This window comes from Chrysochloris asiatica, unplaced genomic scaffold (assembly GCF_000296735.1).
Source record: "Chrysochloris asiatica unplaced genomic scaffold, ChrAsi1.0 scaffold00277, whole genome shotgun sequence".
Classification (NCBI taxonomy): Eukaryota; Metazoa; Chordata; class Mammalia; order Afrosoricida; family Chrysochloridae; genus Chrysochloris; species Chrysochloris asiatica.
The window spans coordinates 1,698,624-1,713,659 of NW_006408795.1; the positions used below are offsets into that span (position 1 = coordinate 1,698,624).

Sequence of the window (15,036 nt, forward strand, 5' to 3'; positions counted from 1 at the left end):
TTATCCTTTTTTGTGTTTGCTTTTCTATCTTAGTAGTGTTGAGAGATTTATCTTCTAGCTCACTAGTTCTGGCTTCTATCTCTTCAGTTCTACTCCTTTGCCCTTTCAGTGTATTGTCCATTTCTGATATTCTATTATTAATCAGATTAATTCTATTATTAATCTATTAAACAATTCAAAACCTACAGAAAACCTCTTTCTGTAGGTTTTGAATTGTTTCCAATGCTGTATCTATCTTATTTGATTGTTCCTGTAGCACTTTCCTGACATCTTCCCTATTTTTCTCAACTCCATTGTATAGTGTTTTGATCTATTTTATAATCATTTTTCTGAATTCCTTCTCAGACATTTCCAAAGCCTGCCCATCTTCCAGTATGGAGTGTAGGTCTACTTCCAGCTCATTTGCCTTAGTCACTTTATCTTGTTTCTGGACATGTGCAAATATGGTCATCTGCTTCTGTTTTTTGGGAATATTCAGGGGTTATCTGTGGCCTTAATACTTAGATGGGTATGTATTTTGGTATTTTTATGCTCTCTGATTGCCTCTAGGTAGATGTGATCAGGAAATGGGCTTCCCTTTTCACTCTTCTTCTTGAGAATTTTCAAGATGCCACTGGTGGTTGTTTTGACGTAATTTATAATTTAATTTTTGGCCTATTTCCTTTTTTGTCTGCTTGTCCTGCTCCACAATCTCCGTTCAGGCCTTTTTTCTAGTTATCAACAGTTCAGGACTGGCTGTGGCTGTTTGGTTTTAATTGGAAACTGTCTCTTTAAATTTCGAGGCGATCTGTGCGCATGTGTAGTAGAACCCTCTGAGGGTGGGGCTGGGGTGTCCACTAGCTCAGGCACCCCTATAGTCACCAGAATGGAGGTACGCAGACAGCAAGGGACTAATGAACAGCTACCAAAAGAAAAGAATGTCCACACCTGTATCTCTGCGGTTCTGTCAGGCGTCTGTGGCTGCTCCGATCCTTTCCCTGGTTGGTCTCACCCAAGATGGCGGCTCCTGGAGCAGCTGAGCATCCCGGACTAGAAAGCAATGGATTTCTTGCTTCTGCCACAAATTCCCCCAGCTGTAAGCCTTCCAACCTTCTAAATATTCCTTTATATGTGGTTCAGAGTTCTGGGACTATCCCCTGATCCTGCTTGGTCAGGTATTCTATGTTGTTGTTGACGGAGCTCCGCACTACACTTCCACCCGATCTGCCATCTTGTTTGTTCTCTTCTTCCATTTTCTTTTGATGTTTTCAGTGTCAATATTTTGCCCATAGAATCCTTCAATGCTGCAACCTGAGGAATGAATTTTTCCTTCAGTTTTTTCAGCTTGAGAAATATTGAGTGTGCTCTTCCCTCCTGGTTTTCTGAAACAAGGTCTTTACATATTTCATTATAATAATTGACTTTGCCTTTTAGAGCTGCCCTTTGAAATTTTTGTTCAGTTCTTTTACTTCATCATTTCTTCCCATCAGTTTCATTTCTCTATGCTCAAGAGCAAGTTTCAGAGTCTCTTCTGACATTCACTTAGGTCTTTTCTTTTTTCCTTTCTTTTTAATGACCTCTTGCTTTCTTCCTGTATGGTATTCTTGATGTCATCCCACAACTCTTCTGGTCTTCAGTCATTAGTGGAATGAATCAAATCTGTTCTTGAGATGGTCTCTAAATTTATATGGGATATACTCAAGGTCACACTTTGGCTCATGGGCTTTTTCATTTTCCTCCAGTTCTGCTGAAAGTTTCATATGAGAAACTGATGTTCTGTTCCACAGACTGCCCCTGGCCTTGTTTTGGTTGATTGAACTTCTCCATGGTCTCATCCCACAAACATGTTGTCAGTTTGATTCCTGTGTATTCCCTCTAATGAGGTTCACATTGAAAAAAGGTATTCACAATGACTAAGTAATTGGTCTTGAAAAATTCTATCATGAAGTCTCCAGCTTCATTTCTTTTACTAAAGCCTAATTTTCCAACTATAGATCCTTGCTTTATATGTCTAACTACCACATTCCAATCACTAGTATTTATTCAATGCGTATTGATTGCAAGCTTGATCAATTTCAGACTGAAGATGTTGGCAGAATTCAATTTTCTTATCACTGGCTTTAGTGTTCAGTGTGTAAATTTGATTGATTAATAGTGGTATTCACCTTCCTTGTGGTGATAGTGGTTGTGTGCTATGCAGTCGAATCCAACTCATAGTGACCTGCATAGGGTTTCCAACGCTGTAAATTTTTATGGGAACAAAAAGCCTCATCTTTCTCCTGCAGAGCGAATGGTAGAGTCTAAATGCTGACCTATCACAGATAGCATTGTACTTCAAGATGTTGCCATTGAGTCGGTTCTGACTCATAATGGCTGTGTACACAACAAAAGGAAATGTTGCCCAGTCCTGTGCCATCCTCACAATTGTTGATACATTGCTGTTGCCACTGTGCCAATCCATCTCATCTGGGGTCTTTACTCTTTTTCGCTAACCTATCACTTTAACAAGCATAATGTCTTTCTCCAGGGGCTCATCCCTCCTGATAATATGTCTGAAGTATAAGAGATGGGTCTCACCATCTTGACTTCTAAGGAACTGTCTGGTTGTACTTTTAACATAGATTTGTTTGTTTTTCTGGCAGTACATTTTAACATAGTATTTCTTTCAATGAATGTAGACACCAGTACTCTTCATTTTGTTGTTGCCAGTGTAGTAAACCATACAATTGTGTGACTCCAAATGGCCAAGCAGTAGAACAACTTTCAGTCCAGCTCTAAATAGGTATATAGGGGAACAGGAGAAGTTCACTATGAATGGTGGACTTGTCAATCATTCAAAATCAAAGGAGCAACATGTAATGGCAAGAAGGAAGGGAAATGTGGGTGTAAGGGAAACAGGAGACACAGGGAGGAAGTGGGATGACAGTTGTTCCATGGAGGGGATAGCAATCATTGAAATGAAACAAAGTGTTCATTTGTTAAATGTAAAAATGATGATCTTGTCTGAAAACCTTCACTTAATTCACAAGTTATATATATAAACTTGTAAGATCAGTGCTCTACTTAAAAACCATCAGTGTAAGACCAAAAGACACACAATTACACAAAAGCAAAGATGAGAAGGAGACGGAGGAACTAGAGTACTGGAAATGGAGCAAAGAGAGCACAATTTAAAAGAATGCTGACATATTGTGATAAATGTAACTAAAGTCACTGAACAATATGTGTGGAAATTACTACATGGGAACTAACTTGATGTATATGATTTCACCAAAATCTCAATAAAATCTTTTTTTAAAAAAGAATAGCCTTTATTCCACTAGATGGTGCTGTAGTCACTGATGATATGTTCTAAAAAGCCTGTTTGATAACGCCACCAAAAAGGAAAGAAAAAGCATTACAGAGAGTGGATTCTGACTCCAGGTTTCATAACCAGCCAGGTTCCATTAATTTTTGAATAACAATACACAGTTTTAGAAGGAGAGGAGACCATGTAGTTTTAATCCAATCTCATTTTCCAGCTGGAGAAAATGCTTTGCCCAAGATATCATAGCTACTTGCAGAGTCAATCTGACAAGAACATCTGTAATTTCCACCATTGTGATTTATAGACTTATCAGGATGACAAAATTATTTAATAAGATAAACTGTCTTTCTAAACCAGAGGTACAACAAAATCTAAATACAACAAAATAATTCTTAATAAGAAATAGATTGATGGTCCATTTGTTTCAGTTAATATTTTACTAAACTGCATGTCAATCTGACAAAAATATTTGAGCCATTCCTTGAATTTAATTAGTCAGTATCATCCAGTAATGATTACTGTTCAACAGAAAAAAGGAAAACAACCAAAAGAATGTCAGATAGATTATATAATATAAAATTACGACTAAATTTTTTATCCTTAAAATTTGTAATTGGTTATTTAAGTAAGTCAAGACTGAACTCGGAGCCATATATGGTAGGTCCTCTTAATATTTGCATTCTCAGAAACGGTTATAAAATGAAAGGCACGCTCTATTTTTATGTAACTTGATCATTATGTAGATTATTGATTCCTGACTAAGAGATCTAGGTCCACATATTTAAAGGAAATTACGAGTAGATTTAATAAATATAAATATGTATCTGTGGAGTCTCAAAATGACAAACTATTCACCAAAACTTCTTTCTTACTCTTCATTTACTTATTAACCTGATTGTAATCTATTCTTTTATAACTCCACTAAAATGAATCTCATTAAGGGCCGTCCTGTTGCCAAATCCATTAGTCATTCACTCTATGCCCCGTCCATGCAGTGAAGACCTATACCCTGGCTACTCTGCTAGATGCTGGACTACAAAACATGTAGGGAAGACATACAATAATAAATAGTTTAGAGATAAAAACCGACAAGACTGTGAGTATCCAGAAGACTGACTCCGACTCTTCTTTCTAGATACATCTCAGAAAGGAACTCATTGCAAATTTGTGTATGCTTATTGAGATTTCTGGAGTCTCAGTGTGGCACTATAGGATTAGCACTGGATTGCTAAACACAAGGTTGGTGGTTCAAACCTACCAACCAGTCCTTGGAAAACCTACACAGGGTCAGAACTGACTCAATGGCACATAACAACATTGAGATTCCTAACTATTCTATGCAATCTATGTGCTCAAGATTCGAAGGGTAGTGATGAGAATGGGGAATCTCTCATGAGAATTGTAGGGTCTATTGTTCAAGGAAAGAGTCCTGCTCTGGCACTGTGGGTTAATGCACTGGACTGCAAGGGTAGTTTGAGCTGCAAGGTTGGCAGTTCAAGCTCACCAGTCTGTCCTTGGAAACCCTCTACAGGGTCACTATGAGTTGGAACCAACTTAATGGTACTTAGCAACTAATTGTTCAAGGAAAAAAAACAAATTTAATTTCTATGCTATAGGCTTATGTTGTTGTTATGTGCTGTGGAGTCAGTTCTGAATCTTAGCGACTCTGTACAGGGTTTCCGAGGCTATAAATCTTTACAGGAGCTGAAAGCCTCATCTTTCTCCCACTGAACAGCTGGTAGTTTCGAACTGCTGACCTTGCAGCTCACAGCCCGATTTATAACCATTACACTACCAGGATTATGTACACCCTCCAAAAAGTTTGTCACAATTTCCATAAGTCCCAGAATAAGTGTAGAATTGTAACTAGAAAAATAAGCTGAAATACACTTGCACAGTAAAATTTTAAGCATTCCACTTTGTGATCTTCAAGCAGCGAGAACTTCGAGCAAGACGTGTATTGAGGAGCTCCAACAACAACAATAACAAGGAATACTGGGCCACAAGGCTGTTTAACTGCAAGTTGCAGAGAGCTTCATCTCTCTCACGTGGAGGGCCTGGAAGATTTGAGCTGCTGACCACAGGGTTCGCAGCCAGATTTTTAACCACTACACTACCAGGCCTTCCACCTTGAAGATGGCGGATCGGGTAGACGTGTAATTAGGAGCTCGGTCAACAACAACACGGAATAACGGGTCAAGAGGACTCATGAGTTGGTGTTGGAACTCTGTAACAAATATAAAGGTATGTTTGGAGGTTCGGAGGGTTTATAGCTGGGGAATTTGCAAGAGAATCCAGAAATTCATTATTTCTGGATCAAGACACTCAGCTGTTCCAGGAGCCGCCATCTTGGGAGAGCTTATCTTGATTGTACCAGGATTGATAGGATTAGGAGAGAACATCTTGACTGTATCTTGATTATATCAGGATTGTATCAAGATTGACATCGAAATTTAAAGAGACAGTATAGACATAAAACCAAACGTCCACCACTTGTCTGTCTGTCGTGCTGTGTTGGTTAGAGTTGCTGTGATTCTGAGGGCTATGCCACCGGTGTTTTAAATAACCAGCAGGGTCACCCATGGTGGACAGGTTTCAGATGAGCTACAAAACAAAGACAGACTAGGAAGAAAGAGTAACAAACTACTTCCGAATCGCTAGTCACTGAAAACTCTATGAATAGCAGAGAAACATTGTCAGATACACGACTGGAAGGTGGGAAGGCACTCAGTATGCGACTGGGGAAAAAAATGCCTCCTCAAAGTAGGGTTGACCATAATGACATGAATACAGTTAAGCTCAGGGGAGAAAAGCACACAGAACCTGCATTTGCTGATGGGCAACAACTTAAAATGAAGAGAAACAGCTGTAAACATCCATTGAAAACTGGAACATGGAATGTACAAAGTATGAATCTGGGAAAATTGGAAGTTGTCAAAAATGAAATGGAACACATAAACATCGATATCTTAGGCATTAGTGAGCTGAAATGGACTGGTATTGGCCATTTTGAATCTGACAACCACATGTTTAGCGGGGGAGAAAGAAATGTCTGCTTCTGTAAAGATTTGTTGTTGTTATGTGCCATTGAGTTGGTCCAAACTCATAGTGACTCTGTATAGGGTTTCCAGGGAGCAGTTGGTAGGTTTGAACTGCTGATCTTGTGGTCTAAACTCACTTTGCGGTCCAGTGCTTATCCTATAGAGCTATACCAGGACTCTTCTGTAAAGATTTATAACCTCAGAAATCCCAAGGGGTAGTTCTGCTCTGTCCTCTAGTGTCACTAAGTCATTCTTTAGCAATAGGTCTGGTTTTGGGGGGGGGTCTGACTTCAAATCTACCTTCTTCCTCTTATTCACCTTTCCCACCTGGCCCTTCCTGTCACCCTGCAGCTTTACCATCCCAATACACTACCATGTGCTTGGCCTTTGAGGCTTTCGCTGCTGGGCCCAGGCCTCCCATCCAACCACCTGCAAGCCAAACATCCTCTTTCTCCTGAAAAACTTCAAGACATTAGAGTCTATTTTTTCCTAATTTCACAAATATTTTTGTGATGAAGTGCACATTAATCTCAGAAGCATTGCAAAAATATGCAATAAATGTATATTCATACCCTCTCTAAACTAGGGGGTCTTGGTGTGGCTCTGTAGGATAAACACTGGACTGTTAACCACAAGATCAGCAGTTCAAACTCACCAGCCTCTCGTAGGAAACCCTATACAGGGCCTATGAATCTGAACCTATTCAATGGCACTCAACAACAAGAACTGTGATCCAGTATCTGGGGATACAAAAATAAACAAATGATCTTGGCCCTCAAGAAACTCACACTTCAGTGGGAGGCATGTGCACGTGAACAGGTCATAGTAACTTCCCATTGAGAATGCAAAGATGACATGTGAGAGGGTTGCAGTGTAGGCAGAGAGAGAAGACTCACTCACCTAGTGGGATTAAAGGAGGGCTTCCCAGGAGGTGTGGTGCCTCAGCTGAATTTTAAAAGATGGTTTGGAGACTGAACATCGAGCCAGGACAAGAGTACATGGTTCCAGAAGAGAAAATGGCACAGGAAAACGAGACATTTAGAGTGGTTGTGGGCAAACCAAATAATGTGATGTTGTAGTAAATGAAGCTGTAAAAGTGGAAAAGGCCAGATCCAAGGTATTTTGCATATCATATCAAGGAATTTGGAGTTCTGGTATGCGGCATTATAGGATAAGCACTGGACTCCTAAGCAACAAGGTTGGCAATTGAAATCCACCAGCCTCTCCTTGGAAGTCCAGGAGGGTCATTATGGGTCTTAATAACAACAACATCAAGGAGCTTGAACTTTATCTGGTAGAAAATTGAGAACTGCTGAAAAGTTTTTTGTTTGTTTTTTAACAATGAATGATGAATCAGATTTCTTTTTAAAAACAGATCTTCTGGGTAGGTCAGCAATGTTTACAGTGGCCCACGAAAAGGAAGAACAGTTAAAAAGGTTCTAATAGTGGTCTATATGTGAGAGGTAAAGGGTGTTTACCTTTTATATATAGTCCAACATATGGACTATAGGCTTAGAGGACAAATTCAAGAATATAAAAAATAGAATTGGTGTTTGGTCTTGATTGTAGTTGGTTTATATATGTGTTGCTGTTACGTGCTATTGAGTCAGTTCCAATCCACAGTGACCCTGTATAGGGTTTCCTAGGAGCAGGTGATGAGCTTGAACTGGCGGCCTTGCAGAGCAAACAGGCTTTGCAGTCCAGCACATTAGCCCACAGCACCACATCAGGGTATATGTATAATTGACTACATATGGAAATGCACAAGGGTGAGGGAGAGGAGGAAATAATGACAACCAAGTTTCAGAGTGGAAATGCCCACTGGACAACTGGATGGAGGTAGACTGTTCTGTGTACTAGTCTGAACTAGGAGAGAACTAGGCCAGTTGCAAATATGGGATCATCAGCAAAGAAATGGTTGTAACAACCATGGAGTCCTAGTGTGGCATTGTCAGGTAATCACTAGACTGCTAACCACAAGGCCAGAGGTTGAAATCTATCAGCCACTCCCCAGAAACCTGGTCGCTATGAGTCAGAATCAACTCTGTGTTACTTAAAAACAGCAACAACAGCATGGTGACCCCGTAGGATAAGCACTGGGCAATGACCCACAAGGTCAGTGGTTCAAGCCTGCCATCTGTTCCATGGGAGATCATTGAGGCTTTCTGCTCCTACAAAGATTCGAAGCCTCAGAAACCCTCTGACCCCTCAGAACCCTTATATGTGGTCGTTATGAGTCAGGACTTGGCACTGGCACTTAACAACAATGGCCATGAGAAAGGATAAAATTCATCCAAGAAGAATGCGGATGTGGATCAAGGATTGTAAACTTGAAGCTTATGAGTTAACATATGAATGAACCCCAAGTATAAACTTGACATTAGAATGTAAAATTATGTACATATGTATATGTGCAATTTTATTCAGAGTGGGAACATGTCTTCTTCAATTTACCAAAAATTTTCTGGTCCAAAAAAGATTAACAGCCCATGGGTTCTTAAGGAAATTAAAAGGCTGAAAACAGAAATCTGGGTAACAACTAATTTAAAGGGTATTAAGGACTCGGAATTGACTCAACAGCACTTAACAACAACAACAACAAGGAGGAGTCCTGGTGTGTGCACTGGACAGCAAGGTCAGTTTGAACCACAAGGTCAGAGGTTCAAACTCACCAGCTGCTCCTCAGAAACCCTTTGCAGGGTCACTTTGAGTTGGAACCAACTCTACAGCCCTTAACAACAGCAAAGAGGAGCACCGAGATGAATACCAAAAAGAGAAACCATAATGGTACAGGAAGAACCATGAGTGTGTGGTATCTGAAGTGAGAGAAACAGTATTTCAAGAACAAAAGTGAATAACAATGTCACTTGGGATAGACAAATTTAGTCCAATAAGGATTAAAATGTGTTCATTGAACTTGTTGAGTATGTATGTCGCTGTGTGTGTTGGTGGGGCCATTTCAAAAAAAGTATTAGGGCCGATGTAAAAAAAGGAATGGGTAGAAAGTTAAATGAGAGTTGAGGAAATAGACCTACTGGATATAGATGACTCAAGAATTTCAGATAAGAAAAGAGAGTAGGTACTAGCCAGTGTGTGTGCTGTCGGTCAGGTCAGGGAAGGGTTGTGGAATTGTAGAGACTTGAGGCTGTTTATAGAGTGAGGATGAACATGAAGAAAAAGCTGGAAGATGACTAGGAGAACTGACGTGCAGAGTAAACAGAAAGGATGATATGCTGAGAGAGGAGCAAGAAACACAATGTTCCCTGACCCAAGGAAGAATTTGGTTATGAAATGCCAAAGAAAGAAGACAAGAGACTGAGAAAAGCAAGAATGATAGACTCAGTTTTCAAAAGAATATTAGCTCCATTTATTGAGCATTTGCTACGTGTCCACCACTATGTCAAGTCTTTAGATGTGATCTCCTTAGGAGTAGATCCAGAATTCATGAGGTCCAAAGCCAATAAAATTTGCAGACCATTTTTATGAAGAAGAAGAAGAAAAAAATCATGAATACAAATGTGTATGAAAATCAATATTCATTTATTAAAACTTTTTATCATAGTTTGGGTGATTTTACAGAGCAAATTGATTTTCCATTCAACAGTTCATACACACTTTGTTTTGTGACATTGATTGCATTTGCCACAATGTAATAGCACTCTTCCCACTTCCTTCTTGTGGTGACCATTTCCATTTGTCCTACTTTCCTCACCTTTCTTGCCTTTGGAACTCTGTCTTTGGACAAATGCTGCCTTCTCCATCTCATATGATTGATCATTCTAAGGAATGTGTGCCTCCCTTGTGTTATGTTCAATGTATAAGCCTGCCTATCCTTTGTTTGAAAGTTGAGCCACAATAATGAGTTCAGGTCTAGACCTGAGGGTGAATATGGACTAAAATCTCAGGTGTTTGGCCAGTCTCTCTCATACCAATAAGCCTGGTCTTTAGTATGATTTTGACTTTTGTTCCACATTTTTCTCTCTTTATCCAGGACCTCCTATCATGATTCTTCGTAGAGCAGTCAATCGTGGTAGCCAGGTACCATCTAGTTCTCCTGGTATCAGGGTCATGGAGGTTGGGGTTCATGTGATTCATTAGTAAAGTCAATATTAATATTGAATAAAAAAAAAAAAAAAGCTGTAACTTACAAATTTAAAAAGCCTGGTCAGATACCATAGACATTACAGAAATGTAAACAATAGCTCAATATTTTTAAATTCAGCTTTATTGAGATGTCATATACATAGAATCAAATGTACCCATGTAAAGTATACATCTTGAGTTTTGACAACTGTGTATATAGCCACATCACCATTATAGTGAAGAAATAGAAGATTTACACTATCTCAAAAGTATCCATGGTGTTAGTCCCAGCCACTCTTCAAGACCCACCTCCAGTCCCAGGCAACCACTGAACTGTTTTCTGTCACTACAGGTTCTATTTGTCTTTCATAGGAAATTCCATTTCCAATCAATGGAATCACACCGTACGTTCTATTGTTGTTATTGTTAGGCTTCTTTGCTCGGCAAAATATTTTTGAGATTCATCTGTACTTTGTGCTTATCAGTAGTAGTATATTCCTTCTTATGGCTGAGTAGTATTCTACCACTCCTCTGTCAGTCTGTCATACTGTGATGGCTTGCAGGTTGCTATGATACTGACAACTATGCCATCAGTATTTTTAGTGCCAACAGCATTTCCCATGGTAGATAGGTTTCAGTGAAGCTTTCAGACGAAGACAGATTAGAAAACAGCAGTGGTCTACTTCTGAAAAAATTGGCCATTGAAAACCTTATGCAGACTTCTGGAAAGATGGTGGACTAGGCAGATGCGCTACACAGACCCTCTACAACAAAGATATGAGTTTTCAAAATAAAACAGACACAGTTGAAAATTCTGGCACCCTGAACTTCAGAAGAAAGTTTAGAAGTGGATAAAGTGCTTTTTGGGAGGCAATGCCTAGCAGGGGTGGTGAGAGACGGAGACAGACTGGTGAATGGCTGACCAGACATGGCTTGACCATCTTGTGACTAACTTTGGTATCAGAGGGAGTCCTGGCAGAGCAGACTCACAGAGGCATTGGAAAAGGTATGGTTTCTTCTTTTTCCCTATTCTTCCTTGGTTACCAGAGTGTGTCCAGCTCCCACCCTCATCCACCTCCAGCATAGATCCTACTCACCTGAGGAGTTTGGAGTTGTGTGGTTGGGCACCATGCCAGTGTGAGGTTGGAGGTGGGTCTTCTGCACAGCTTTGGTGTGCCACTTTGGTGCCTAGATTCAGGTGGGCTTTGCTCCAGAACTACAAAACCCAACAGACCAGCGTTTAACCAGTCCTCACTAGCCCTGTGTTCCTAACAGACCCTTTTCAAATATATAATTCAGAGATTTTAGTATGTACACAGAATGGTGCAAACATCACAATTATCTAATTTTAGATAATTTTCTTCAACTCCCAAAAGAAACTCTGTACCCATTAGCATTCCTCCCCCCAAGCACTGCAAATGACTCATCTACTTTCTATCTCTATGAACTTGCTTATTGTGGACATTTCATGTAAAAGAAATCATACAAGGGGGTTTCCCAAAGTTTGTGGAAAACTGTAATGAATAATGGAATCTGTCTACTTTTTGAAACTCTTTTGTATGTGTTTTGTGTCTGGTTTCTTTCATCTGGCATGATGTTCTCAAGTTTGATTCATGTTGCAGCATGTATAAATAGTTCATCCTTGCATCTTGCTGAATAATATCATGTTGTATTGAAATACTGGATTTTATTTATCCATTCATCCATTGATAGATATTTAGACTGCTTACACTTTTTGGTTGTGTTGATGAACTTGGAGAGAATAATGATCATACCCTGTATTTGACCTCTGGCTAAGAAAGATGCTTAAGTGGTATCTAATCCCTTAGCTCAATTTTCAATTACCATGGGTAGAGCATGATGTACAGACACTAAAATTATTCATTTTGTACTTTATAACTCAATTTTTCTCCTCCATTTTTTTTTTCTCCTGAGATCATCTTCTTCTGACCTCTATAGTAGGATCACCTGGAGAACAACAACAAAAAAAAGTACTAAAAAGTTCAGCTGAATCCTCTAATAACCTGATTTACTTGGTCCAGAGAAGGTATCAATTTCTTTACAAGCAATTCTAATGTCCGCTCTGCGTTTGTCTCCTTGAAAGTAAGCTGCTCCCTCTCCAGAGGCATGCGGATGCAGGTGTCAATAGTTGGACTCTCCTTTTTACTATGTTTGTCTCTTCAACCTTCCCAACATTACAATTTCATTTTGGGTACGCAAATTATTGCATAGAAAAGTTGGGGATCGTATCAAAAAAGAATTACAACCTAAGAGGGGAAAGGATAAAAGGGCTCTGCTTCTGGCCATATTCCAGTTGTTAACTTAGTTCACCAGTCTTTCTTTCACCTTGCTCTCATTGTGAATCTCCACTCAACTGATGAATGCATCAACACAATGTGGTATATTCATATTCTGGCATATCTAATCTTTTCTCTTTCATCCTCTTTCCCAAGCATTTCCCTAAGTGTAACCATTCAGTCTGGGTTCAGCAAGACAATCTGCAATTCTTAGGGGTATGGAAAAGGTAGACTTCAAATTTACAGTTACTTCTCCTTTTGATGACCCCACTATTCGTTCTTTAATTGATGTACTTTTTGGATCGAACACATCTACATTTTCCAAGTTAAAACCTTCATTTTTAGATGTTGTTATGTGCTGTTGAATTGATTCTGACTCTTAGTGACCCTGTATAAAGTTTCCAAGGAGTGGTTGGTGGGTTTGAAATGCTAACATTGCAGTTCAAACTGACCTTGCAGGCCAGTGCTTAAGAAATGTTTCCAAAGTTGCCTTACAATTTGCTCATCCTTTCTTAGGGTAAGGAAGACACACTGCTGGATAACATGTTTAGATCTATTGTCACCTTCTCATGGGTCTGCCGTTGGGATAGGGTGGCTCTTAATAACTACTCCCATGTTCTGAGACTTCACCTAGAGAAATTTCAGTAGGTTCATTTTACTTAAGGATCTACTGGATTCTTACAAAATGTCTTTTAGTTGTACTTGCTTATTTTTTCATATATACTTTTTATAATTAAATTATACATTTTTAAATTTTCTTCTACATGTAAACTTTTTTTTTTTTTTTTGTGTGGTGAATTTACTTAATATGGCTTGTCTATCCAAAGTCTTCTTAAGTCCCACCAAGTGATATGGTTTGTTGTTGTGAAGTGCCGTCAAGTTGGTTCTGACCCATAACAACCTTGTTTAGCATTTTCATGGAGTAACTGGTGAGCTTGAACCACTGACCTTGTGATTCAAACTGACATTGCAGTCCAGCACATTAGCCCACAGCACCAAACCAGGACTCCAGTGATATGGTGGTGGTGGTTATGGACGCTGGAGTTGGTTCCGACTCATAGCGACCTTGTATAGGGTTTCCGAGGCTGTAAGTCTTTATGGGAGCAGAAAACCTCATCTTTCTCCCACAGAACAGCTGGTAGTTTTGAACTACTAACATTGAGGTTAGCAGCCTGACTCTTAACTACTACACTACCAGAACTTCTTAGTGATATGGTTGTTGTTGTTGTTAAGTGCCATTGAGTCAGTTCTGATCCATAGCGACCCTGCATACGGTTTCCGAGGAGCTGCTGGTGAGCTTGAACCACTGACCTGCAGTTCAAATGGCTTTGCAGTCTGGCGTATTAACCCACAGCACCACACCAAGACTCCTTAGTGATATGGTTGTTGTTGTTAAGTGCCGTCAAGTTGATTCTGACCCATAGCAACCCTGTATAGGGTTTCCAAGGAGCAGCTGGTGAGCTTAAACCACTGACCTTGCAGTTCACATGGCTTGGCAGTCTGGCACATTAACACAGCGCCACATGATAGGACCCATGAAAATAAGGTATATAGAACTATAAATCTAGAATTGGTTAGTTTTGCCCTCCAGCTAGATTTAAAACGAGCCATCACGCTATGAGTCAAAACTGACTCCATGGCACATAACAACAACAACATCACTTAATTGTGCTCATGAGGAATCTGTACATAGACCAAGAGGCAGTTGTTCAAACAGAACATGGAAACTCTCAGTGGTTTAAAGTTAAGAAAGGTGTACTACAGGGTTGTATCCTTTCACCATACTTATTCAACCTGTTTGCTGAGCAAGTAATCTGAGAAGCTGGTTTATATGAAGAAAAACATGGCATCAGGATTGGAAGAAGACTCATTAACAACCTGCGATATGCAGACAATATAACCTTGCTTGCTGAAAGTGAAGAGGACTTAGAACATTACTGGAGAAGATCAAAGAGCACAGCCTTCTGTATGCATTGCATCTCAATATAAAGAAAACAAAAATCGTCACCATTGAACCAATAAACAACATTCTTATCCACAGAGAAAAGATTGAAGTTGTCAAGGACTTCATTCTTCTTGGATCAACCATCAACACTCACGGAAGCAGCAGTCAAGAAATTAGATGACATATTGCATTAGGCAAATCTGCTGCACAAGACCTTTTTAAAGTGTTGAAGAACAAAGATGTCAGCTTGAGGACTAAGGTGTGCCTGACACAAGCCATGGTATTTTCAATAACTTCATATGCATGTGAAAGCTGGACAGTGAATAAGGAAGATGGTAGAAGAATTGATGCTTTTGAGTTATGGTGTTGGAGGAGAATATTGAA

The 15,036-nt window shown here is 39.6% G+C and overlaps 1 protein-coding gene across 1 annotated transcript in view; it reads left to right on the forward strand.

The window, feature by feature from the left end:
- ESYT2 (extended synaptotagmin-like protein 2) overlaps nucleotides 1-15,036 on the forward strand; it is a 167,456-nt gene that overhangs the window by 149,590 nt on the left and 2,830 nt on the right. Inside the window, exon 23 of the mRNA XM_006874434.1 lies at nucleotides 10,319-10,401. Within this exon, the coding sequence (XP_006874496.1) occupies nucleotides 10,319-10,401 (83 nt within the window). The remainder of the gene's footprint in view (nucleotides 1-10,318; nucleotides 10,402-15,036) is intronic.